The sequence below is a fragment of the Astyanax mexicanus genome, chromosome 2 (genome assembly GCF_023375975.1).
Source record: "Astyanax mexicanus isolate ESR-SI-001 chromosome 2, AstMex3_surface, whole genome shotgun sequence".
NCBI classification, from domain to species: Eukaryota; Metazoa; Chordata; class Actinopteri; order Characiformes; family Acestrorhamphidae; genus Astyanax; species Astyanax mexicanus.
The window spans coordinates 59,513,958-59,538,251 of record NC_064409.1 but is presented as its reverse complement, the minus strand read 5'-3'; the positions used below and the strand labels follow the sequence as shown (position 1 = coordinate 59,538,251).

The window sequence follows — 24,294 nt, the reverse complement described above, 5'->3', positions numbered from 1 at the left end:
TGTCACCTTCTAATGCCACTTAATGACTTACATTTAAAGTATAACAAAACCCCCTTTAACTCGTATATTAGAATTTTTCAGATATTTTAACGACTGTTATATATTCAGCTCTGAAAAAAATTAAGAGACCACTTCAGTTTCTGAACTACGGAGAACATTTCTCCCAAATTCCAAATAAAAATATTGTCATATACAGCATTTATTTGCAGAAAATGAGAAATGGCTGAAATAACAAAAACGTTGCAGAGCTTTCAGACCTCAAATAATGCAGAAGAAGAAAACACGTTCATATTTATAAAGTTAGAAGAGTTCAGAAATCAATATTTGGTGGATAACCCCTTTTTTTCAATCATAGTTTTCTAAGCATCTTGGCAGGTTCTCCTCCACCAGTCTTACACACTGCTTTTGGATAACTTTATGCCACCCCTGGTGCAAAAATTCAAGCAGTTCAGCTTGGTTTGGTGGCTCATGATCATCCATCTTTCTCTTGATTATATTCTAGAGGTTTTCAATTTGGTAAAATCAAAGAAACATTTTATGTGTTTTATTTTTTTTCAGAGCTGTATGTTGTGTTCTTCAAATAGAACGAGTTGTAAAATTGTCGGAAACCGAACAAATTAAAACATTTGGCCTAATACTGAACACGTTTTCTTGACAAGGTTTTTATGAATTTTTACCTCTTTTTCACAATTGGATAAATTAAATCGCCAAAATATATTTTTGTCTTGCTTTTAAAGAATATACACACAATACACCATATTGCCATTTTGGGGGCTTTTAATTTGAAATGAGAAATGCAGGCCTAGCAACTGAATGTTTAGTGCATCTCTCAATACAACATTACATTACTTGACTTATAAAGTTAATAGTTAAAGTTAATTCTTTTTTTTAATACTCGTTTTTGCTTCTTTTATAAACTTCTCTATGTCTTTTCGCAGTCGACCCCCGTGGTTTGACCTCCCACCTCCTCCGTACCCTCCTGACAACGGAGCTCCATGTGAGAGAGAGCCACCAATTTACGAAGTTTCTGCAGAAGAGCCTGAGACAGCCCTGACCCGAAGCGTCACCAGCAGCGCGAGAGCTGAGACAGGCCAGTCCCGCAACAACAGCTCCGGCTCTCGCTCTGGCGCCGGCCCCGGCTCAGGCTCAGGCTCTCGCGCCGGCTCCAGCTCAGGCTCTCGCGCCGGCTCCAGCTCCACAGAGGAGTCTCAGCAGCTGTAGCCCCTGCAGCGAGGAGACGGACACACTTGTACATAAAACACACAGACATATAGAGGGGGACTGACCCTCTATAGCGACACAAGACCAGGAGACCCTGAGACCATGAGTCTCTTTGCGTAGGAAGGATATGAGCACTGTGGACTCTCAGCTGGACTTTCTTCAGTGTTACAACTCCCGCCACAAATGGACACTCTGTCTTCAGCTTCCTGCACTTTTTTCCTGTGTTGGTGGAAGGCGCCATCTTCTGGTGAACATGCGACATGACGGCTCATGAGAGAACATGAGGAAATGGTTCAGAAACTGAGCAGGAAGGAAGCAGCAGCAGATCATATGAAGTGGATGCTTGCTTTACCAGGCCTCTGAGACGTATACCCTAAACACAGGGTACACTACATGACTGCGCAGACACTGCGTCGCGTCAGAAACGGGACGCAGTCGTGCATCGAGAAGTATAGAGCATCCTCAATAATAAGTATTGAGGAGCTTCCAAAAATGACTAAGCTGATTTCTGAGTTACAGACCGTTCATTCTTCATATTATTAATAATATGAATTTTCATTTACTTTGTTTTGTTTTGGTTTCGTTTTTTTTCCCCTCATGTTTAACACTAAAAAATCCTACTAAACACTCACTATGCAATGTGACGTGAGCTGTATATGAGGTTTGAATGTGTAAAAGAGAGAAGGGCGATTTATGAGAAGAGTGATTTCATGTGTTTACGAAGAAAAAAAAAATCTACCCCATTTCCATCACTGAAGCACTTCAATGAATTACCTCTTTTTCATAGAAACTCAGAAACTCTTTGTTGTGGCCTTGCTCTTGAAGACAGATGGAACGAAATTCCATTATTATTATTATTATTATTATTATTATTATTATTATTATTATTGCTATTATAATGCTGTTGTAGTATTATTTTTAATTCTCTGTCTTTATTCTACAACATTTCTACGAAATCTGTCTGAAATGAAAGCTTTTTATAGTTCGTCTGAATCTGTAAAAGTAAAAATACTAAACCTCGATCTCGTAGCACCGCTCTCTTCTAAAAAACCGACTGCATGCTGTAGGAATAGTTGAATATTCTGAGATATTTGGACATATTTGGAGATATTCGGAGCATGGCATATTTAGTGGACATCAGGCATATTTAAAGCCACAGTGCCTTACACTCAGAAGCCTTTGGATTAACAACATGTAAGCTAAATGTCCATAACATCAAAAATCATCATCTTTGTCTGTTAAAGTCACATGATCACTAAGTATGTGACTCTTCTGAACTGGTCTCAGTTCAGATTTCCAGCTCCGACCCAGATAGAGAGTTTTGGGGCAGCTGAAACACGAAGCACATGGAGCAGATAGAACACTCAGACTTGCTATATTAGTTCATATGTGAATAAATGCAGCACCAAAGCCCATTTTTGACATTACTTACATAAATAAAGTAAATAATAAAAAAAAATAATAATAATCTAGGTCCAGAGACACTCTGGTTCTCTACGCTCTCAGTGCACACTTAACGTAAGGGGCTCTTAAAGGGACAGTGGACACATTACTGAACACTGGCCGTTTGAACTGTTTTTGTATTTGACAATCTGTGTATCTTGTTCAGTATTAGTATTAAATGTGCATTGTGTAAAATAGGTTTATACAAATTTATTAGACCCCCCCTATCAAAGAAATGACTCCTGGTTATACAGGTTTTATATATTTCATGTATTTGTAAACTGCATTTTGCAACTACACTCAGTTGTTAGCAAAGGTCTGTACTTTTCATTTCTCTTTGATCAAGGTTTGCATTCAAAAAACCGCAAAGACTCATATTTATACTCTCTTTACGTATTAAAATGAATCTGTCGACATTGAATTACGCGTCATCACTTATAATTATACAAACACTAGAAAAACAGCGCTGTAATTATTGACATGTATTTGTATTGATTGATTACTAAGATATACTTTAAAGAGGTACCATTCGATGCGATGCGTACCATTTAAAAATGAGTGAAATACACCCTGGAGGAAAAAAAACAAATGTATAAAAACACCTTGCGCAATGGTGTACAATAATGTAATAAATTCTTTTAAGTGTTAAAAGAACAAATTGAGGTTTTTAATTATTTTTTTATAAATTATTTCACATATTTCCATATTTAGGTCTGAAATCCATTTCTATGGCTGAATTCTGTGATTTTTTTTTCTATGTTCTCTGTTACAACCATATCTGGAAACTTCAGAAATGTGCATAAATGCAGACAAAACGAATGCACAGTATGAACAGAAGACTCCGTCCGAATCCGTATATTTAACACCGAGCATCAACGAGGCGTTAACTGACAGACAAAAATGCGACGTGCGAAGATGACGACTTTTTTTGTTTGTTTTATTTTAAGTTCAGTAACAGCCTTGTTGTGAAGGATCAACTCAAACTTCTGAGCCTCTTCCTGTATTTTCTTTTTTTTTTCACCTGACGTGAAGGCTTCTTCTCTAAATATATAATGCTCATGTGGGCGGTGGGAAGAAGTGGTGAGAAGTGGTATGTATTTAAGAATTAATCTTATGAACATAAATATTGTAAAATGAAAATATGATCAACTGGACAGAGTCAAAGTGTGTAAATGAAAAGTATCACTTTATTATTTCTGTCTTTCTGTTGACACCTGGCCATTAAAAAAAAAAAAAAAAGAAGAAGAAAACAGTACTCCCAATGAGACATTTCCTCTGTTCCATTAGAAATGTAGAGATTAAATTTTACCAAAGCAGAAAATCATATTGTTATATGGAATCAAGTTTTAAAATAAAGACTACAGCTCGTGTTATCACTGTACAGTATCTCTGGAGTGAAATCTTGTGTCTGTACCCGAAACTTCTTGTGTCTGTACAAAGAACCCAACATTATCTGCATTATTCTGCTTTTCAGATTTAAGTCTCTTTTTGTCTGCTTTTACAGCAGTTATTCATAAATAACTATTAACTACATTCGACAAATAATAATAATATATTACCATACACTTCATTTAAAGAAACAAAAAAATTACAATTCAAACTTTTTCACAGCATTAAAAAAAGAAGGGGGGCATTTGTACCTCATCCGAAACTCTCCTTGCCTGCTTCCTTTCTGTTTTTAACACATTTTAAAAAAAAAAAATCTGCCATCTATAGTTTTTCTTTTCTTTTCTTTTTTTTCTATTCTTTTTTCGTCTGTCTTCATTATACCGAACCAAGCATGTCAACTTGACCACAGGTCACCGACGACAGAGCGACACCAGTGTGTTTGTGCTGGGAATGAGAGTCCACTATAACAGGAATGCTTCTCTGTGGCAAGAACACACTGTAAACATTTCACTGCAGTGAGATCAGCACTGCTGTCCAGTGCTGGAACCTTCATGCAGCATCTCAAGTAAGTGCTCCTGTACAACAACATCAGAATATCTATCAGTGAGAGAAATAGCACAAAAATACTGTGGCACTTTTTTCATTTTTAAAAGGTTGCAGGTCCGAACTCTAGCTAGGCTAGAGATATACTTGCTGTTTATTAGGTGATCACATGCGCATTATGGCTGCCTCGCATATCCTGCGTCTCTTTCTTTAGTTTGTAGTACACCCAAAATGGTAGGGGCAGTGCAAGCTGAGTAACGCAACTGTGCAACTATGGTCAACTGATGGGAGTTGCAACTGGGGCTGCACGATATATTGTTTAAGCATCGTCATCGTGGACATGCGATGTCACTTAAGGCAATTAAATCAAACACGTCATGTTGTTTCAATGTTTTGATTCTTGACACAAGAAGTAGATACACAGCGCTGTCTCTGTGTCTGTGTGAGTGACAGACTGCTGCTGCTGCCTGAGAAGCGCAAGGGGGAGGGGGAGCACGAGGGGGGGGGCAGGAGTAAACACAAGGTAACTGCATGGCCTCCATCCTAATGGTTGGGTTGGGCACATGCTTGTAAACGTGGGCATGTGTCGAAACCTGTGCACCTCAGTCCAGCACAGTTTAGCGCAGATATTTCCAATTACAGCTGAATTCACGCTTCTAATCGCAGAAAACCTTTTAACAAGTCATGTAAATGACTGATTAAAGGGCCGATTGCTGTTGTTTGGGTAATTTTTTTCCCTGATATCGTGCAGCCCTAGTTACAGTGCAGCTGACAATGCAGTTAGTTGAAACTCCAAACAGCAAGTAAATCTCTAGCCTTATTCTCTGGAGCTGCTATGGCAGCTTTGGGCTACGAATGAGTGCAGAACTGTGGGGGGGGGAGTGGGTTATTGGCTGCTGATGCATCAGAGAAACATAGTGAGCGTAACTGATGGCGGGAGGAGGAGGTGACTGGACTTATGGTTGAAGGACTGACCATCAAAATAGCCTTATTAGAACCTTCCTTTCTTTCCTAAACCACGATTCTCCTGTACTGACCAGCAGAAACGCTCTTTTTTTCCCTCCTCCAGTTAAAAGCAATAAAATATTAAAAGGCAGGCTTTGTAATCAAAGTCAAATAATCAATCCGAATAATAAAATCATACAAAACTCTGTTGCAATATTTACATCAGATTTTCCAAGCAATGAAACTCAAACATTTTCAAAACAACTTCTATCAGTAATAAACGTATAAACAATAAACTCCGCCAGTCGTTTCTGTTCCACACTTTCGTAGCAGAGGTTTGAGTCAACAGTTTTGAGTTTTAAGTGCATCTTGGGTACTGAGTGGATGAGCGGAGGAGTGGAAGAAGGACGTGGTTTCAAGCACGTGATGGAGTGGAGTTAAATTCGAATTAAAACAGAGAGTTCCTCTTATCTCCTCCAGTCACTGATTGGCTGATTTTGTGTAGCTGCTGCTCCGTCACTGGCCCTGCAGGTAGGGTTTGGGTGAAGGTGCAGTGGGTTGGCGATTGGCTGTCATTATTATTAATATTCTTTTTATTTTGTGGGTGTTTTGGGGGGTTTCAGTCTCTGGCTGTTGGGATTAAATCCACTGAGGCTTCTCAATGCTGGTTTCCACTCTTCTTCATGACAGCAGCCAGTTATTCCTCTCTTCCCCTTCATCATCTTCATCATTTTCATCATCTTCTGCTGCTGCTGCTGCCGCCAAAAGGTCAGGCCTCCTCTTCCTCCTCACTGTCGCCCCTCAGTGCAGAGTCCTCTCCCCAGGCTTCTCTCAGGTGAAAGGAGCTGGGTGCTGGATGCCCAGCTCCCTAATGATCAGTCAGCAGGGTGAGAGGGGGTCACCTTGGGGGCGGCCCTTTATAGTGTCCCCTGTGCAAGTGCAACGCCGGCAGCGCCAAACACTTCCTGAAGTGCTCGAGTTCCGCCTGCATGCGCTCTCTCTCCAGCGCCAGCCTCTGCCTCTGTGCCAGGAGCTCCTGGAGAACAAGACAAACAGAAGGTTACCTCTGAAGGACACCAGGATACACAGTAAATGTACCAGGAATATACAGTCACAGATGAGTTCTACACTTCACAAAACAGAGATACTGATACAATTAGGAATTAAAGCAAGAATTTGCTGGGGCCTATAGGTCCTTAACAAGCCAGGATTTTAGTCAATTGTCTGCCTGAAATTACAACACTAAGCATTACATAAAAAGCTTTCATGTTTGATAAGGAACATTAATCAAAATAATAATTGTAATTCTAATAGAAAATCTAAAAAAAATATTTAAGTATATCTGCTAAAGTCAAAAAATAATAAACTAAAATAAAATCATAAAATTGAGCTTGCATTATGGTATGAAAACAGTGTTTTTGTGCACTTTTAAAGTTATTAATGCCTCATTTTAAATGTCAGGGCTCTCCAGATTCTAGCAAGGAGGTGTGGAGCTACTTTTGCCTGGATAACGGTTGAAAAAGCGATTTATCAGGGGAATGCCCTGTGTCACTCAATTGAAAGGGTGTTTGGACAAACTGTTAAAATTTCTGGATCTCAGAATGATGTGGGAGAACAAGGTAAGCACTTTTTTATCATGTTTTACTACACCAAAAGTCCATTTTACACCAGAGTTCTCCTTTAATGCTGTAAATTGCCAAATATCATTAAAGGTCATAGTGCCTTAACGAGACTCGCTCTGTTATAGGTAAACAAGGTAGCCTATATATGCTAATACATAGTTATATGTAGCACTATATTATCATGACCATCATCATTACATAAAAACCTTATACGTTAAACACAAAAACTTTGGAGCTTTGTATAACAAATAAAACTGCTATACTTTAATATTCAGCCAGTACTTTTAAAATACAATATATCTTAATTAAATCTTGACATTCCAGTTTAAGGGCTTTGAAAGATTTGAATCTTTGCAAATTAATAATTAATACACAAATCAGGTAATCAGACAATCTTACCCCCATGTTGATGGAGAGCTGATCAGCAGTCACACTCAGATGGTAATGCTGAGCCTCCAGCCTCCTGCACTCACTCTGCAGAACCTCACTCTCTATACTCCTCTCTGAGAACACACACACACCCACACACACAGTGAGACACTGATCAGCACGGCCGTCTTCTTACAGCTTTAGTAAATAAAAAATACCTGAAAAACTGAAATACTGATATAAGATTTATAGCTTTGAGAGTAGAGCTCACCTTCTATGTACTCATGATACGCTTCATATATGGCCTCAATTCCCTTCCATTTAGGACGATAAGACTCCTCTTCATCATCGTCATCATCTTCCTCACTGGACTCTTCCTCAGCGGATCGCTCATCACTCAGCCCTGAAGGCTCTGGGCGAGCAGGCGGGTGGCAGGAGTTGCCGTTGGTGTAAGAATAAGGTAATCTGTTTGGTGCCCCCTGGTGGTCTGAAGGGTTGTAATGCACGGAGTTGTGAACCCTGTGGTTTGGCTCTGTGACGCCACCTGGTGAAAAAACAGACAGGACAGGTCAGTTATACACAGTCACATGATCAATATCAAGATTTTAGTGCTATCGTCAAAAGGCATAGTTATTTTTCCAAACAAATAAATAGTCAGATAGTCACACACAGTGTGTGAAAATTAAATAATTAATTATTTAATTTATTTTCCCCATTTTCTACCCAATTTACATGACCAATTACCCAACCCACTCATTAGGACTTCCCCTATCACTAGTGATGCCCCAACACACCATGAGGGTGAAGACTAGCACATGCCTCCTCCGATACATGTGAAGTCAGCCACCACCTCTTTACAAACTGCTGCTGATGTAGCATTTCCGTGTAGCATCACAGCACACTGGGAGGAGCGGTTCAGATAAACAGACACCTTGTGCTGCCCACATTACTTATCCTTTTGTGTTCTCCTAGGGCTCTGGTAGCTGATGGCAAGCTACATAAACAGGATTCAAACTGGCGATCTCCTGATCATAGTGGCAGTGCTTAGCCTGCTGGATCACTCGGAGCCCCAACGTTACTTTATTTGAATAAAAATATGATCTGTAAATGAGTACAGTACATTTCTTTTCCTCATCACTTTTCTGAAATTATTGGATAATTGTTTTAAGCTTGGTCAGATTTATAATTCAAAATTGTTTACAGCTTTTCTCTTATAAAGATTAATGCCAGTATCCTCATAAACTACACAAATTGTGAAAAATAAGTCACAAATGTAAGAATCTGCACGTGTGTTAAAGAAGATACTAGAATATCTGCGTTGAGGGGATGAAGAGTAGTTTTGAGAGGTGGAACCTGGCTGAAGCCCCTCCTCCCCATCCAACATCCTATAAAAATGTTTTCTCTTCTTCCTGACTCTTTTTATAGAGGGGTCTGGATTCCTACCACAAGCAGAAGCTGCCTGAACTCTAGGAACTCCCAAAATCGTATCAAAGTTCCTCAAACAGTTCTGAATTGTGGAGTTTGTATTTTCATTTTTTTTTATCACCTTTTTGTTTTGTATTAATTTCAGAGCTTGTTTCACTAATCGTTAGCTCATTTCTCTGTCTGGCACATTAATACATTTGGCATTTATTCTTCATAACCTATTAGCAAAGATCTCGTGCCACACAGAGAGAGTATGTGTGAAACAGGCCTTATGGACTCAGGCAGCAGACAATGTTGCAGTTAAAGCACTTACGTGTCAGTTATGGCAATGGCAAGTGTCCTGTGGGCCAAAACATGTCTGGATTTAAAACTCTGGGGCACATTAGGCTCGGCCTACCGCGTGAAAAGTTTGTACAACATTTATATTCCAGGCAAAAACTGTGTCAGCTGTAGCCAGGTGTAGAAGTGTTTAGGTACCCGACAGATAAAGATGTATAGTATATAATATGTAATGGAAAACAGTGGAACAGTGGGCGTTTTTTCTTGTATCAATACTGTGGTGTGGAAGAGGAAGGAGGACTCGGGAGACTCATTGCAAGTACTCAACAGCCCTTTATTAACAGGCTTGCCACTCACTAATAGCCTTTAACAAGGCTAGGAGAGCGAAACCCAACTGCCACCACAGCGCAAACAGCCCTGAGGCCACCAACCCAGCTATCCAACACAAAGATGGTAGGTCCACTTAACCCACCCAAAACATACCCCCATAATGCCATAATGAGATTCTCACCACAACAGAGCACCTTCACAAGCTACGTATCTTGGTGTAAATACACACAGGGGCAAAGGTGTAAATATTTTGCTGTTGATTCTCACCTTTGTGCTTGTGCTTGGTTTTCTGAGTGGACTGCAGCACAGACTGGTGGAACTGCTGGGCGAACTCCTCGGCGCTGGTGCTCTCCCAGTGCTGAGGCCGGACGGTGAGACCGTTCCGTCCAGCTACGTGCTCCTTCAGCGGGATGAGCGGGGGTCTGGGGCTGGCCTGCAGGCTGGGGGGTCTCCTGATGGGGTGAACCTCTCCGAAGCGGGGGTGTTCCTGCAGAGGGGCCAGTGGAGGGGGCTCTTTAAGGCGTGGTGGGTCAGACTGGAGTCTACGGAGGTCAGATTGTTGACCGTTATTGTGCAGGTGTCTGTGAGGAGCAGGAGGGGTGGGGCTCCGGGAATGTGGGAGGGGCACTTCATTTGACTGGCAGGGCGTGGAGGGTGCTGTAGGTTCTGCCGATGGAAATACACACACACAATTTAGTGCACATACTACAAATAAAATAAACATATAATAATATACTAATAAAACACTGCTAATTGTGTATAAACTGTGTAATAATAGTAAGTAGTAAGTAATAATAATAATAGGTAAGTGTGTAGTTCTTACCTGAGGCTGTAGAGGGCGGGCTGGAGCAGGGTGTGTGTGTAGCGTATCGGAGTGTGTCGAGAGTCACAGTTTTCTGTTTGATGGCATCCAGCAGGTTCTCTACTTTTTCTTTCTCTACAGGGAAAAAGAGGTTATAAAAGGTTATACAATTTCTGATAAAGAGCTGTACACTGTAGTCAGGTCAAATCATGATGATAAAGGAACTACTTACAGAGTGTTTTTTAAGTTAACACAACAAAACATAAGTTCTGCTCTCAGTCACTCAGTCATTAATACAGTTTAAGGTCAGATTTTGGGTGTTTTTTACACCTAAATGTTCTATCAAAGCAAGGTTCATGTGTTTGATGCACTGTATACATTTGGTACGGGTTAAACCCCTTAAAAGAAGGACATGTGTTTAATTTTAATGCCCTGTTTATTCAGCTTGTTGCCTTTGCAGGTGTTTCAAGAATTTCTGAGTTCTCTGATCTCTGATTACGCAAAACATGTTTTTATCTGTTTTTTCGTGGGTGATGATAATCTGCCTTAACTTCCTGTAATTGGTCTGCAAAACGCAAACCTGCCAAAATAGTATTTTTACACTGCAAACTAACAAGACTGTGGTTCTGTTTCTATGAGCCGTGGTTCGTGTAACCTTTCACTCAGAGGTGTCAAGTAACGGAGTATGAATACTGTGTTACCTTGCTTAAGTAGAAATTGTGATTATCTATACTTCAATGAAGTAATTGTTTTTTTAGACAACTTGTTACTTCTACTGCTTACATTTTCACTCAATTATCTGAAGAACTTTTTACTCCTTGCATTTTTTAAATAGCCTCATTACTCCTATATAATTTCAGCTTGTTTTTATTCTGGCTTCTTATCATTCAAAAAAAAACCCTATCCAGATAAATCTCTCCATCAGGATTGAGTGAATTTGATTGTAGTTGGATGTAAAAAAGTATAAACATATACCATTCTGACACCCTATTGGTTTATATGATCCATTCATGTCATGCCTACACTCCAGCAAGAACACAGCAGGCATTCGTAGCCTAGTACGAAGATTATCTGTGTCTCAAGAGACTCAAGAGAACTCGAGTTAAATGTCCAAATAAAGGTTTAACTTTGATATATGTACACTGTACTAAAGTGCATTCATATATGTGGCCGAAACAGGCAGACTAAGTGCATCACAACATTTTCAACATTAATGTTTTAACATAACATTATAATCATCATGGTTTTCATAAAAATGGCATTTCCCCCCCTTATATTACATTTACTTTTACACCTTAAGTAGTTTTGAAAGCAGTACTTTTACACTTTTACTTGAGTAAAAAGTTTGAGTTGATACTTGAACTTCTACAGAAGTGTTTCCAAACTCTAGTATCTATACTTCTACCTAAAGAGGAATGAATGAGAATACTTTTAACACCTTTGCTTTCTCCTACTATTTTAGTTTGGACCAAACAAGGTGGCACTCTTAAAGCTCTGCTGCTGCAAAGACTAAAGAGACATTAGGATGTACATGTAAAATAGATTATGTTTTTATTTTAAATTTACAATTGAAAATTCTCTTATTTTTCTGTATTTTCTATGGATGCTCTTTGTTGTTAAATTACAGCTATGTTGGCTGATAACCAGTAAACATAGTTTTAGAAAATAATGCATGCTTGTATGTATAATAGGGGTGTGCCATATTTGTGTAAATATTTTGTAACATCTTTAGTCTGAGTCTCTCTCACCTCAATTTGCTTACTTTTGATTTCTATCAGTAGGTTAGAATGTATGATCTCCCAGTTAGGTGATGTCACATGATCTGTTATCATTTTCCTTTGGCCTGACTTTCTAAGTGAGTGACTATGTGTATATGGCTACATTAATGTAGATACAGTAGGTATATCCTGTAACATGTGCTGATAAATGTGATATTGTGCATATTGTATATTTGTACGTCTACATGAATACAAACCTATTCTCTGCTCTTGGCTGAGGTGGTTGAGGCTGAACATACTGAGGAAGTTCTTCTTGTCCTCCAGGTCAGGCACACTGTCCATGTCCTCTGGGCTGTAGCGAGTGGACAGGGCGGGGGGAGGAGTGGGCGTGGGGGGTGTCTGCTTTTGCGCAGGTACGGGAGAGGGGCTGCGCTCTCTCATCATCCTCCTTCTCTTCTTCCTCTTCCTCTCCAACAGATCAGCACGGCAGGAGAGGGTGGTCAATCCAAACACATTGAGGAAGTCCATTTTCTGTAGCGGAACAGAGAGAGAGAGAGAGAGAGGGAGAGAGAGAGAGGGTCAGCCATGCTTAAACACACGACAGCAGCAGAGGGATGAGTTATGAGATACAGAGAATCTGTAGAGAACTATAAGAGAACTACAGTACCTCTTTTGACTGGTCCAGTTTGAGAGGCGGCTGCTCAGACACTCTCCTGAGATGAGCTCTGACCTCCTCTTCATCACTCTCATCATACGAGTCATCCAGTTCATAGTAATAACCTGAAACACACACAAAAATGTAAGATACAAGCAAAAAATCACATTTCTCAGTGCTGGAATCATTACACAATGCCTCACCTTTCTCTCTAGCCTCCCTGCGTCTCTTCTCCTCCAGATCCAGTTTGCTGAGGAGTCTTCTGTGCTGCTGCAGGACCTGGTCGTACACCAGCATGGGCTCCACCGCTCGGACCGGGCCCTGAGGGAAGGCCCTGATGGGCGAAGCTGCTCTCTTCGAGCCCCTGAGCTCTGCGTAGGGTCCAGGCAGGGCCAGTGAGACCCTCTGCTGGCTCAGAATGTTCTGAGTGGATTTCTCCAGGTCTGCCAGGAAGGTGCTGTGCTCCAGGAGGTTATGTGCTCTCTGGGGAGGGACCCTATCTGGACACTCCAGCCTCCGGACCCCGTCCTCGCTCCGCTCGTGTTTGGTCAGCCCCGGCGGTGGACAGCTGGGGGGTAACGGAGGGTCGAATCCTCGACGCATGTGTGAGGGAGAGTCGATGAGGGAGACGGGGTTCCAGAGAGTGGTGGGAGGGTTAGCAGGCTGGTCCCGTGGAGGTGGTTTGGGGGATATTAGAGGAGGTGGTGCCCCCAGATGGTGAGGTAGGTCTCTGGCATTCATGGTGTGTTCCTGGTGATGAGAGTTAGACCTGGAAACATGGAGATGGATACATGTGTTAAAGTAACAAGGCAGAAAATACGTTTCCTAGAGAACTGTGGAACTGCAAAGCAGCAAAGCTAAGCAGAACAGGGTTTTTTAACAGAATAAAAAAGTAATCAAACAGAAATAGAGAATCAATAGAGTGTGAAGGGCTAATTCTCGGGAGTAAAAGGTTTCATCCCAAATCATGTCCACTCATTTGAACGTATCAGTTTCTTATTTTCTATGCATTACAGGTGAAACCAGCATTTTTATATATATTTTTAATCACTGAAACAGGATTGAAAGGGTTAATAGTTTGGTTAGTAATAGTTTACATTTTATTTTTTAACTGTCAGCATAAAAATTTTAGTTAAATATTTGATCTTTTTTTTAATTCAGAGCTGTATAATATTCATATGTGTGTCTAAAAGCTTTAGATTAGAAAGGTAGCCTGAGAGTCAACTGCATAGGAGATTTAGTAGAATAGATAATCACAAAATCTCCAAAAAGCATTTTAACACTTTACAAGAGTATGAAAATACCTTCTCAACTTTCAATTCAAGACAAAGGATTTGATCCATTCTATTGATTCATTCATCTTAAAATTTGGACTCAATGTAGAAACAACTGCATTATTCAAAATATGTCAAAAAAAAAAAACATACAAAAATGTAGACATAATTTATCTTGACAGCAACAAAAATATACTTAGTTCTTCACCACCTCTGCCTGTAAGGAGCAAAACTATCCTGTTTTAGTCACAAGAGGGCAGCATTCTCTACCACACGATCCCTCAAAAATAAACCCAGCCTAGACTCTTTCCAGGCTTATTTTGGCCTCAAGCGACTCACAACCCCAGACTGACCCACAGACTCTGAATGCCCAAACAATATCAGTATGACTCAAAACAGAACTGCCTGGATTACACACAGCAATCCCCACCGGATTACCTCAGAGCTGCAGCGCAGAGGAAGACATCACAGCGCAATAACGAGGCTTAATATTTAGATCACGCTACGAGCCCGCGGCCGAAAGCTGCCTTATCACAGGAGATTTAAAAACCAGTAGAGTCTGTGCGTGACCTTACTTTGTGTTATTAACCCTCCCGGCTCTACAGAAACTGGAAATAAATGTAATATGTCACCACACAAGTAAGCATGTCGTGTAAAACATGACCATTGCAGTCCAGTGCAGCTCACCTCTGTGTGTCCCTGTGCAGTTCCTGTAGCTCTGGACCCGGTTCTGGAGCGTGAGGTCTGAACTCAGACACTGGACCCTGTCTGTCCTCCTTCTCCGGTCTCAGCCTCCTCTGCCTGGCCAGCCATCTCTCCTCCTCCCCCTGGCGCTGGAGCATCACTGCGGACGCCAGGGCCCCCTGAACTGAACTTACATTCGGGCCCAGGCGCCCCCCAGGTGAGGACAGCAGGCTGGGGGTGGGGAGGGATGAGTACAGGCTGGGCTGTAGGGGCTTTGGAGTATGGACTGAGGCCTCTTTGGTTTTCTCTGTGGAAAGAAGGGGGGGGGGGATTTTTTATTGTAAACTTAGTTGTAATTGTTAATTACAATTTTTAACAGTAATTGTGAATGAATACATTTATTAATGTGCTTTCCAGCAGCCACAAACAACTTTTTCCACAATTTTTTTTCAAAAGAAATAGGATGCTTGTTGTAAGAAAGTGATCGATCCGACCCAGCTATTAAATTTGCTTTTTAATTGAGCTAAACTGTTGATAAGATGCAGTTTAATCTGACATATTAACGGTAATTACTACAGCTATGACCCAAAACTGCTTCTGCTTCATGCTGTTTACACATGCAGTGTGTGCAGCATTCACTGTAGGGGTGGGCAATATTATATCGTATACAATATATCGTGACACAGAAATATCATGATATTAAAAATCCATATTGTGATAATAGGGATGTTCTGTCTTAAAAGTAGTCTATTATTTACTCTGAAGTTTTAAGTGTATTTATTGTACAATTGTTTTAGTTAGCAGTTTATATCATCGCTGTCCTATGAAAAACACTCCATTTTTGTTCATTTTTAGTTTACTACATAATTAGAACAAACAAACTGTCCCTTACACTGTGCCAAAATTTCTTAATGCATAGACCAATAGAAACTCTTGGTCTTGGTTTTTTTTCTGTTTTGGAGATCAGTGTTTTTCATTGGACAGCAATATTCTGCAATATGTTTTGCTGCATTATATTATTTTATGTTATATTATTTATTTTGCCACATTATGATTATACTGTTATACTATTATACTATATTCCTGAAATGAATTAATTATTTTAGTTTTCCTATATCGCCAAGTATATCGTTATCGCAAAAATACCCTGAAATATTGCAATATTATTTTAGAGCCATATCGCCCACCCGAACATCTGCACTGTAAGTCCCATTGAAAACACTGTGTTTGAAAGTGCAGTGGCAATATTTCAGCATACAGTGTTTTTTTTTTCCATTTTCTCCCAATTTTAGCTAGGCCAATTGTTCCACTCATTCAGCTGCTACTCAGCCGTATATCCCCTATCACAGGTGACGCCACAACACAAGGAGTGTGAAGACTAGCACATGCCTCCTCCGACACATGTGAATTCAGACCCTGCCTTTTTTAAACTGCTGCTGCTCACTACTCGGAGGAAAGCGCAGCGACTCGGTTCCGATACATCAGCTCACAGACGACTTGTACTGATCGACATCACCCTAGGGGTGATGAGAGGAAAGAGTAACATCTACCAGGGAATAGACAAGCTGTGCATGTACATATGAATGCATGCACATATGAATGCAGTCCACAAACATTTGGACATGTTTAGACATGTATGTTAATATTTGTGGTACTAACCTGTGAATCTGTATAATAAGTATAAGATAAGTATATAGTACACAGGTTAGTGTATTGGTGCATAGTACACATTTGGGACATTATCAATAATAAATGATGGATTACAAAAGGTTTGGTTTGGGTCTGTTTACTGGAATAAACCCACCCGTTCAAAAAGGGCCACAGCATCAAACAGCCGTTTTGGTCTTTTGGATTTTATTTAAAGGTTATTTAAGGGCTTTACAGTGATGGAACCCACTGTGACACATGTATAAAAACAGTAAACGTATTTGTGTGTGTGGAGTTGAGGTGTTGGAGCTGGTACCTGGTCGGTTTGGTGCGAGTCTCTCCACCAGCTTGGCCCTCTCCTCCATGTACTGCCTGTGAGGGAGTGTGTGTGTGTGAGAGTGTGTGTACAGCTCCTTGTTGAGACAGTGCTTCTCCATGGCCCGCACGGCCTGCACCTCCCTCTCCTTCGCTCGCTCTTTCTGCCGCTCCAGCTCTCTCTCCCGCTCTCTCTCTTTCTCTCTCTCCCGCTCCCTCTCGCGCTCTCTTTCTCGTTCCCTCTCGCGCTCCCTCTCCCGCTCCCTCTCTCGCTCTTTCTCTCTCTCTGCCTCGTGCGCTCTCTCCTTCTCTCGCTCCCGCTCCCTCTGGCGAAGCTTATCTTCCATCTGCAGCCTGTCGGAGGTTCAGAGGCACACACACACGCACACACAAACACACGCATGCACACAGACAAAGACACACACACACACACACACACAAAGGGTGTGAGATGCAACACTCTCCACAGGAACATAAAGAACACACTCAGAAGGAGGCAACAGGAACACAGGGAAGTGTTGATGCTGTTTACTACTGAACATGAGGAGGAAAAGTTGAACAGATTACAGCCCACATGGAACGGTTATGTGTGTGTGTGTGTGTGTGTGTGTGTGTGTGTGTGTGTGTGTGTGTGTGTGTGTGTGTGTGTGTGTGTGCGCGTGTGTGTGTGTGCTCAAGGGAGTGTGTATGTAAATGTATGTTTGTGTGTGTGGGGGCTTGTTTGTGTAAAGATTAATGCACATATGTGTGACATACTTACGCAAACAGGAATAGAGGATTGGGATTAATTCCAGTTTTAGTAAATAAAAAAAATATAAATGTGTCCACAATATGGACAAAAGTACATAAAGCACAGAGTCCTTTAACCCAATATTAGTTTAAACTCAAGAAAATTAAGTCTGTTTAATGTAAAATTGGCTATTTTTCGACAATACTCAACTATTTTAAATTAGGTGAATGTTTGTGGGAACATTCAAACCGAGATCTTTCAGTTGAATCAACTTATAATAACTGACTTCAGTTTAGTCTGTTGCCATTGGAAGCTTCTTTTTCATTGGCTATTGGCACAATCTATTTGCATACTGGGTGTGCCACCTGACACTCACCATCAGTGTCATCATAGTGATTCCCCTGGGCTACCTTATGTAAACTTTTAGATCATATATTATGATTATGAACTGCCTTGCCTCGATGTTGTAGGCTGTAAGAACAAGCACCATTTTCTGAGCTGCTGTAACTCTGTGTTGGCTGTGTGCTTTATACTGGTTACTTCATAGTATTTTCTAAAATGAAATCAAAGAGAAGACAAATATATTTTGTTCACCTGACCCTAACATTTATATATAAAAAACAAAAACATTAAAATAGATAGATAGATAGATAGATAGATAGATAGATAGATAGATAGATAGATAGATAGATAGATAGATAGATAGATAGATAGATAGATAGATAGATAGATAGATAGATAGATAGATAGATAGAATACTTTATTGATTGATAGTTTTCAGTAAACAAAAACATAAACATTTAAAGACAACCGGTAAGTAAATTCAACTTATTCAGGCTTACAGTTGAATATTGGAACACCTACTCATTTATTAACACTTTAAAAATCAAGATTATTTAAAAAAGGGTTTCTATGTTTCTATGAGGTTAGGATTTTAGGTACTCACCACCCATCCCTAACTGCCCAACTCATCCAAAAAATGGAGCACTCATACTGGATGGAGCACCATCATTTCAGAAAACACAGTTCCAACTGCTCCACAACTCAATATGGTGGCTTTATACTCCTCTAGGCCATACCTGGCACTAAGCCTGGTGCCAATAGGTTCAATAAATGTTTATTTATCTGTTCCAGAGAGTCCTATTCTCTACAGGACTTACACAAGCTGTGCGCAACTTAACACAGCTGAATGCATTCATAAAAAGTGGTGTCCACACGCATTTGGAAATCTAAAGTGATTTAATGTTAGTAGCACAGGCTGCTATCTCCAGTATATCTGCAGTGTAGACTCCTGGTATAAATTCCATAAATGACATGGAAAACCAAGCAACCCCAACCTTGGCACTCTATGAATGTGACAGTGTGTACATCTATTTGAGCATGTATGCATTTTTTTTTCTATGTAAGTGTATGTGTGTGTGTGTGTGTGTGTGTGTGTGTGTGTGTGTGTACCAACCTCTCGTTCTGCAGAGCTGTCAGAGACTGATGGCTGAGGTCTGCAGGGTAGCGGACCCCAGGCAGGTGGAGGTGGGCCGTGGAGGGGTGAAGGGAGTGCAGGGCGCCCCCCGGTGCCAGCTGGTAGTAGGGTGAGCGCAGAGCAGATAAACAGAGTGGGTCATCCATCCTGAGGAAAGAGAGAGAGAGCGAGAGAATGAGAAAAAGAGAGAAAGAGAGAGAGCGAGAGAAAAAGAGAGAGAGAGAGCGAGAGAGAGAGACAGAGCAGCTCATTAGAGCTCCTGATGCTGCATCACTATCTATATCTGCTCACTTCATTAACCTCAGCACTCTCTGCACCTACACACACACACGCACACACACACGCACATACACACACACACACAACAATCTGAGACCAACATCACAGCCTCATTCAGCCAGTATTTTAACCTCCATTGAGCTCTGAGAAGTACTATAGAGAGAGTGCTAAGAAAAAGAGAGAGAGAGAGAGAGAGAGAGAGAGAGAGAGAGAGAGAGAGAGAGAGAAAGAGTGTGTGTGTGTTTAAAATGTAGGACATTTAAAAAGAAATAAACACATAGATTCTCTCTAAATTATTAATGCCTAAAAGCAAAACAACAACACTGAATAAATATTGGACGAAGTGCTGTAAGTGGAGAGAGAGACATAAAAAGAGAGAAAGAAAGAGAGAGAGAGACAGACAGACAGAGAAAGGGAGAGAAAGAGAGATAAACAGAAAGGGGGGCAGAGGATAAGGAACATCCAGATAAGAAAAAGAAGAGAGTGAAAAAGATAGCGGAAAGAAGAGACTGAGGTTGAGTCTGTGTGAGAAACACTCTGTGCTTGTATACTTTCATTCATTATTACCATTACATCATATACAGTAGACAGGCAGAGAAAACACACACACACACACACACACACACACAGCTAAGCCGAGCTGGTGATTTGTGGTTCAAACAGTACACAACATGGTACAGGAACTGTGTGGTTGGATGGTATTTTAGATCTTTACAGAAACATTCTGAGAACATTGTTGAACTCCTTACAGTTAAATACATGCGAAAAACTGGAAAGATTCAGGTTAAAAAAATGTTTTTTAGGTTATTGTGTGACAAAAAAGTGTAACATTTGGCCAATAACAAGAATTCCACCTCATTTTTGCATTTTTTTCCCCAAGATCATCTGGCAATTGCTCTTTCTATATTTCGTGATGAATTGGCCAATATAAACTCTCCAAAATTACTTGGAATAAAATATTTTCACTCTGACTTTCATTCAAAGTTTTATCTTGATTGGAGTTTTTTTTTTTTTTTTTTTTTTCATTTTTTGGAGGTTTTTGACATGCAAGCTGTACACTGAGACCAAGTTTATGTTATTCTATTTATAATCTCACACATTCTCTGATTCTAGTATAATATAGGTGATCATGTTTATGGTCTGTAAACAGGAAATGGTGCTTTAACCTTGTAATAACATGCATAAAAGACATAAAAGCAGTAGTGATTAATGAGCTGAGCAGCCAGACAACTATGTGACCAATGTCACCAAACACCACATGTCATTTTCATTACAGTGAGTGATGTCATTGTTTAATCCTAGTAGATATGCTACAGTATATTCACATGATAAACACATCAGTGCAGTAACTATTAACTTACAAAAGGGCTGTTTCACCACTTCACCACCATGCGTGCACACACACTCACCTGTAGGAGGAGAGAGCAGGGTGGGGCAGGTATCCTGAGTGGAAGTACGCAGCAGCTGCAGCTGCAGTACTGGGGTCCAGCCCTAGGGGGAGTGAGGGCACACGCAGCTCCTCCGCTGAGGCGTAGGGGCGGAACCCACCCCGCAGGTATTCCTCAGGGACCCCTGCGGATACTGCCCCGGACTGCAGAACATGAGGCACCTGACGGGACAAACTGACACGGACAGATTTGCTGATGTTAGGAACAACAAACGGTGCCTTCAAGGATATATATATATATATATATATATATATATATATATATATATATATATAAAAAATATTTAGACCTTTTTCTACGAAAAAAAATAAGAGATCACTTCAGTTTCTAAATCAGTTTCTCTGATTTTGATATTTATAGGTATATGTTTGAGTAAAATGAACATTGTTGTTCAATGAGAAAAGGATGAAATAACAAAAAAATGCAGAGCTTTTAGACCTCAAATAACGCAAATAAAACAAGTTCATATTCATAAAGTTTTAAGAGTCAGAAATCAATATTTGGTGGAATAACCCTGGTTGTTAATCACAGTTTTCATGCATCTTGGCATGTTCTCCTCCACCAGTCTTACACACTGCTTTTGGATAACTTTATGCCTTTACTCCTGGTGCAAAAATTCAAGCAGTTTAGCTCGGTTTGATAGCTTGTGATCATCCATCTTTCTCTTAATTATAAAACTCATTCATTTTTAGGTGACATTTATTCTTGGAAAAGTTATATTTTAATTGCTACTTTTTTACATTATGTGGAGCTTCCTTATAGTAAAATACATGAACATTTCTCGCATAGTTTAAAAAAACTATTTAGCAAAATAAAAAAGCAAAACACAAAACATAGATCTTCATGTTACAGTGAATGCAAGCTGTTTCCAAACTTCATAAACAGTGTACTGTGTCATGTTCTAGTGTGATGTTCAGATGTGTACAGGTGTGTGGGGTTCTCACTTTAGCGCTTGCAGACGAGGGTCCTGCATCACTGCATTGGGGTTCAAACCAAAAGGGAAATGTGCCCCTAGAAGGTGAGGAGGAATAGAGGCAGCACTCTTCTCCTGGGCACTGGGAGGATGGGGAGCAGGTGGGTCTGAGGTCACTCGGTCACGGCCAGGCCCTCTGAGTCCAGCTTCAGCCTGCAAACACACGTACTGTATGTTTAATTTGTAACTGGAAACATTCCAGCTGTTGTTATTTAAGCTCTTTACTCTGTACTCCAAGTATAATACAGTACATAGAATACTAATATACCATCAACCAAAAGCACAGTTTTGTACAATACTGCATAAAAATACAATACAATACAATATTGCATAATCAAAACAGAGCTGAAAATGCTGTGTATGTTATTGAACAGACTTGATCTATTATATTTACATCCCAAAAACTGCCATAAATCCAGGCCACTAGTGAAAACTCTAAGTAAAGCTGGATTAACAGTAAAACATGGCATCCAGGACTTTAGAAGAATATGTTGTTGTTGATACTGGAAAGAAGCACATCACCACCAAACACACAAATGTTCTAAAGTGGTCAAAAAGAAGCAAAGAAAAAAAACACCTCCCTGTCCACTTACTTCTGGAAAACACTGTGTCCCTGTCTATACCTCAAACCCTGTAACAAGACAGGCAGAATGTTTTAACAAGCAGGCGGATGCAAATCACTGTATGTATTTTGTATAATATGTTTAGCTTGGAAATGTATTCAAAGCAGGCATTCTAATGATGACTTCACTCAGCCCTTTCTCTCCCTCCCTCCCTGCGGCTGCTTGGTGTTGTGTGCCTAAGGTCAAACTCATGCCAGCAACACTGTTTAGAAGAGTCAAGGTTAGTGAACTGTATTTTCATCAGAATCCAATGGAAATACAGCTGTAGTCAAAAGGAAAATGTGTAAAATATGTGTGTTTGAGTTCAAAACGGCAGCTTAAGATGCACAAGTATGAGTGTGCCAGTGTGAGTGTGTGTATGTGTGTGTGTGTGTGAGTGTGTGTGTGTGTGTGTGGTCAGGCCCAGGGCGGAAGAGGAGAGTCCTGCTTTAAAGCTGGCTGCACGGCCAGCAGAGCGGCTCCTTCCCTCCACCTCCTCTGGGCAGCAGTACAGAGGGCTCTTTGTGTGTGTGGAGAAAGGCCGGTTTGATCCGGGGGAAGTGGGCATTGTCTAAAGTGCTCCCCCAGTGACTGCACGGCCAAATAGGCTCACACAGACACACAGAGATCAAGCACTGAACAAACAAACCCATCAAACCCATTAACACACACATACACACACATATACACACACACACACATTCAAAAGACAGAAGAGCAGAAAACCCAAAGCTTCTCCCGTCTCCTATCCTACCCTATACCTCATAAGGCTGCAGGAACACACACACACACACACACACACACTAGTTGTATATATGCACACATGGTTTTGTGCTTTCAGTTTTCTTATGGGGGGAAAGGTTATGGAAACACACACACACTTCAGGACATGCATCTCCAGCTTCTGAATCACTTCCCTTTACAGCCTCATGTATACTCTTACACGAGCAGTGCAGAGGAAGTAGGCAGGAGACAGAGAGGAGACAGAGAGGAAGAAGCAGAGAAAGAGAAGAAATAAGAGAAGGATGAAAACATAACGAGTCTGAGTCTGGGTAAATACATCCTATCTAAGAGACAGAAAGAGAGAGCGAGAGAGAGACAGAGACAAAAAGACACCATCATCCATCACAGAGAGTTTGAGAAAGGGAGATGGGTTTATAAAGAGCTAAAGAGAGAAAGATTTTAAAAGGATGGTTGAAGAGTTTGTGAGAGAGACAGAAAAAGAAAGAAAGAGAGAATTTAAAGGAGATCTGGCAAAAGAAAGAGAGAGACAGAGAAAGACACTGGAGGGGAAAATAAGAGGAAAACAGAGAGAGATCCTCATCATTCATAGGAAAAATGAAAAAAAAGAGGGAGATAGAGATGTGTAAGAAAAGAGACAAGAGAAATCAAGAGATTTAAAGAGAAAGGGAAAGAGGTTCAGAGAGAGAACATAAACGTATAGACAGAATAAGAAAAGAGAGGAAGAGGAAATTAAAAAGTGGACAGAAGATAAAATAGCAAAGAGAAATAGGGCAAAGTGAGGGATTCATAGGGAGAATTAGACATTTAGAAAGAGACGAAGAGAAAAGATCTGTAGGTAAAGAGAGAAGCCAGAATGAGAAAGGGATATTGGGGAATTGTAGAAAGAGTTAAAACAGAGAGAGAGAGAGAGGTAGGGATTCAAAGGGACAAAGAAAATAGAGAGATACTGACATGAAGAAAGAGGAGGAGAAAGATTCATAGAGTGAGAGAGAACAGAGGAGGAGGGAGATTAATGGGGAAAGAGTTAAGAGAGGGGAAGATAGACGTAAAGTTAAGAAAGGGAAGGAGAGACTGATGGGAGAGAGAGATTTGTAGAGAGAGAAAAGAGAGGGAGTGAATGAGAGATTCATAGGTAGAGTTATGAAACGTGTTAAAGAGAGAGATTTGTTGTAGCGAGAGACACAGAGAGAGGGTGAAAGATAGAGAGAGAAAGATTTAAAGGTAGGGTTAAAGAGAGAGAAAGAAAGAGAGAGAGAGAGAAATGAAGTGTGTTTGGATAGGTCAGACAGTTTGATGGACTCTGGGTGAATTTCTGTAATGGCTGACAGGGTGGATGTAGATTGGTGATGGACGACTGTGCTTCCTCTGACCTCTCAGAGC

The 24,294-nt window shown here is 40.6% G+C and overlaps 2 protein-coding genes across 4 annotated transcripts in view; one reads left to right on the top strand and one right to left on the bottom strand.

Annotated features, from left to right (window-relative positions):
• ldlrad3 (low density lipoprotein receptor class A domain containing 3) overlaps window positions 1-4,045 on the top strand; it is a 140,190-nt gene extending 136,145 nt beyond the window's left edge. The window contains exon 6 of the mRNA XM_022672167.2: window positions 939-4,045. Coding sequence (XP_022527888.2) covers window positions 939-1,221 — 283 coding nt within the window. The 3' untranslated portion in view covers window positions 1,222-4,045. The remainder of the gene's footprint in view (window positions 1-938) is intronic.
• LOC103024229 (genetic suppressor element 1-like) overlaps window positions 3,834-24,294 on the bottom strand; it is a 69,012-nt gene continuing 48,551 nt past the window's right edge. For all 3 annotated transcript variants that reach the window (XM_022672168.2, XM_049475215.1, XM_049475216.1), the window contains exons 4-16: window positions 21,540-21,721; window positions 20,557-20,769; window positions 18,848-19,015; window positions 16,663-17,015; window positions 14,703-15,006; window positions 12,945-13,510; window positions 12,754-12,866; window positions 12,344-12,617; window positions 10,390-10,503; window positions 9,834-10,232; window positions 7,804-8,076; window positions 7,563-7,666; window positions 3,834-6,577 (exon numbers count right to left, since the gene is read on the bottom strand). In XM_022672168.2, coding sequence (XP_022527889.2) covers window positions 6,440-6,577; window positions 7,563-7,666; window positions 7,804-8,076; window positions 9,834-10,232; window positions 10,390-10,503; window positions 12,344-12,617; window positions 12,754-12,866; window positions 12,945-13,510; window positions 14,703-15,006; window positions 16,663-17,015; window positions 18,848-19,015; window positions 20,557-20,769; window positions 21,540-21,721 — 3,201 coding nt within the window. In that variant the 3' untranslated portion in view covers window positions 3,834-6,439. The remainder of the gene's footprint in view (window positions 6,578-7,562; window positions 7,667-7,803; window positions 8,077-9,833; window positions 10,233-10,389; window positions 10,504-12,343; window positions 12,618-12,753; window positions 12,867-12,944; window positions 13,511-14,702; window positions 15,007-16,662; window positions 17,016-18,847; window positions 19,016-20,556; window positions 20,770-21,539; window positions 21,722-24,294) is intronic.